Here is a 3,294-nt window from a genome sequence, read left to right as displayed (position 1 = left end):
ATGGGCTAATCCAGAAGTTTATTTATTATTCCAGATGGGAAATGGAACCCTGCATCCGCTACCTTTAGTGCCGTTCACTATATAACAAGACTGGACATGTTCATGGACTGCTGCCTTCTCTGTGATCAAAATAAGTTTGAAATCCCCGTCAACCCCTATTTTTTTTTTTGTTTGTTTCTTTCTTTTCTTTTTCAGGTTCACATGGGCACTCACATGTGGAACAGTACTCCTGCGAGACGAGGCAGACGACTTTCTGTAGATGGCCCCATGACATTTCTAGGAGGCAATCCTGTAAAGTTCCCAGAAATGTTTCAGAAGGATTTGGCTGCGCGGTCAGGGAATGGAGACCCCTCTAGCTTCTGGAACCAGTACGCAGCAGCACTCTCCAATGGCTTGGCCATGAAGACCAACGAGATCTCCGTCATCCAGAATGGTGGCATCCCGCCAGCGCCAGGGGGCCTGGGCAACGGTGGCAGCTCTCCCATCAGCGGCTTGACAGGAAGCCTGGAGAAGCTCCAGAATTCAGAACCCAATGCACCTCTAGCTGGTCTGGAGAAAATGGCAAGCAATGAAAATGGGACAAACTTCCGTTTTACGCGTTTTGTGGAAGACAACAAAGAAATTGTAACGAATTAGAAAAAAACTCCATAAATAACATTCCTGCAAATAGTGCAACCTAGGGTTGCTTTTTTCAAGCTGCAGGCTACAACATTGCAAAGACTTTCTTTTGTACCATGTTCTACTTCTAGAGTTCTAAGAGAGCTTATTTATTAGTGATATAACCTTGCTTTGCAAAAAAATGCAAGCATTAACTTTGGTCTCCTGTATTTTGAACTAAATACTAATCGACTAGAGTGCTGTAAACTTGCTGTAACATTTATGGCAGTTGCAAGTCTGTTCTGCTAGGTGATCTTATTCTGGCATTAACTTATTTTCTATATCCAGTTTAACATGAACTCTGGTATTGATGCGATGCCTCAGTGATGCATTAGATCTCTAATAAAAATCTGTATATAAATGTACACTTTGATCCTGCTGGAAATTTTATCAGCAAACACATTGTTTAATTTTTCCAAACAGAATTAAGAAAAGGACTGAAAGAATATAGACTGAACAGTGTGGGTCCTTTACACAGCTCAGTTTTTGATTTTTATTATAAAATTAAAACTGCTTTAATTTTTGTAGGTTTAACATTTTCCGTTTCAAACTGTTATTTGTATTGTGCTTTTTACTTGAGTCGTCTTAAATGTTAATACGTTTCTGTACAGTAATAAGCACGCAGATTATTAGAGAAGATACTGAAGTGTTGTTTTGGTAGTTGAAACTGAGACGTAACATTTTGCCTTGTAGGTATATTCATTATAGAAAATGTGCTGGACTTTCACAATGCTGCTAAGTATGGCATCTTGAACAACTTCCGTGGACAACTGTAGATGCTCCTGTATATACAATAAGACATCACTTTCATTAAAATGTACATATGTTCCTTACAAGACCAAGCCCTACTCCTTGACCAAGGGAACAAGTATAGTGTTTGTTTATTTTGTATTAGGTATTGGGGGGGGCAGGGGGAACCTTGGACTGTTACATGCACTTTCTTGGAAAGTTGAAAGGAAAAGAGGTCCAGTTTCTTTAACATTTAATTCTTACTAACAGCAGAGATACTGTAATTTTACTCGAGTAATCAAATACATTTTTGCAACAGATAAAATTCGCTGTCTCTGTGTTTTTAAAGTGTACCTGTATTTAGTAATCACTTTGTATTATTTAGCCTTTCCCTTGGTTAACATGAACTGTCCAGGTTGTATGTGTGTGTTTATATTTGTAAGTATGGGTATACATATATGTATTGCATATTAATTGCTAGTATATTTTTCATACCCCCTAATAGTGGGAAATTTCTCCTTAACTATTCAAGTCCTCATCATAAAATTGTAGATATTTTGGCATTTTTAATTTCTATATTAAAAAAATGCTGCTAGCAAAGACCTTATTAAGCCTAGGTGAGTTTCCTTTGAAGGAAATAATTTATCACATTTAAGGCTTGATTTGGTTCAAATGCTTTATATTTGATATTAATTTTATTCTACGAGACTGTATGTTTGTGGCATGCTTACGCTGCTATATCTGTGTTAAGATGTCCACTTGCAAGCCTCCATATATTATATGGGGTTTATAACTTGATTTTAAAAAAAAAAAAAAAAATAGCTTTGGCCTTGCACATGATTTGGCTTCCCTTATGCACCTGCAATGATCATTAACCTCAGTGGGAGTTTGGGGAAACAGAATTCAGCCCAATATTTTCACCCAGTAGAGTTTTATCTCTTCACATGATTGTTTATGAAAAATAAATCAGTTTGGCTGCCTTCAAATTGTTCCTTCAAAAAACCCAACAGGACTAACGGATTTTATGTTCATGTGAATATTTATATATATATATATATATTTACAATTCCAGCATTCAGGTATTTTGTGTTTTAATATCAGCGTGGGGTGAGCTGCTTGCCTTTTTAAAGAAGTAATTGCTTTGCTCTTCCCCCTAGTAGCTTGAGTTGTCAATTGGGCATCATAGAGGATTTATGAACACTGAAAAGCTGGGGTGAGAAACACTTCTCTTGAGGGCTTTTACCCTTCATATGATTATGAACCCTTAGTAAAGTATTAACGCTGTAGTCTGAAGACCTCTTGGACTTCATGTCTTAGAACTTTTTCCTGTTCGAATGTGATGATTCATCTGGTACATGATATGCATTTTTGTTAACATGTAAGTTGTACACTAGAGCCAGCTGGCTTGTCAATGTGAATATTTAAGAATTTCAAGTCACCTTTTGGTCTCAGAAAAAAGGTAAATTAAACGGAGTTTGATGATTTTATGAATGAAACACTAACTAATTCTCCTTTTAAACTGAGCTTAGATTTGTGCAACAGAAAAGCAAGGAAGGGTTAGCAGACCCCCGTGCTCTGGGAGGGTTTCTTTCACGCTGCTCGAGTTTCGTTAATGGCTTTAACTCCAGCCCTCGGAACCTCTTCTGGGCGTTAAAGCCAAGCCTTTGGGTGCTGAGGACTTTCAGCCCCGCCAGGGAACGGGCAGAGGCCCGTCCCGGCCGGGGTAGCCGCTCCCGGGGCATTCGGGCCCCGCATTCGCGAGCCTCCTCGGGCACCCGGACGCTCGGTAACGTATGTATTTGGCGTTTTTCAGAGGAGGAAACAAACCCAGCGATTTTCTCTCTAGTATTTCAGGTTCTGGGGTTCCCCCCCGTCTGCCCGTTCCCTCAGGCGGCGCGCGCCCGCCCC

At 39.6% G+C, this 3,294-nt stretch overlaps 1 protein-coding gene across 1 annotated transcript in view; it reads left to right on the top strand.

Moving 5' to 3' along the window:
• Window positions 1-636, top strand: part of SALL1 (spalt like transcription factor 1) — a 13,467-nt gene extending 12,831 nt beyond the window's left edge. The window contains exon 3 of the mRNA XM_009637604.2: window positions 196-636. Coding sequence (XP_009635899.1) covers window positions 196-636 — 441 coding nt within the window. The remainder of the gene's footprint in view (window positions 1-195) is intronic.
• The last annotated feature ends 2,658 nt before the right edge of the window (window positions 637-3,294 follow it).

Source organism: Egretta garzetta, unplaced genomic scaffold (genome assembly GCF_000687185.1).
Source record: "Egretta garzetta isolate BGI_Z169 unplaced genomic scaffold, ASM68718v1 scaffold314, whole genome shotgun sequence".
NCBI classification, from domain to species: Eukaryota; Metazoa; Chordata; class Aves; order Pelecaniformes; family Ardeidae; genus Egretta; species Egretta garzetta.
The sequence above is the reverse complement of the archived record's forward strand: the minus strand, read 5'-3'. Positions and strand labels throughout refer to the sequence as shown.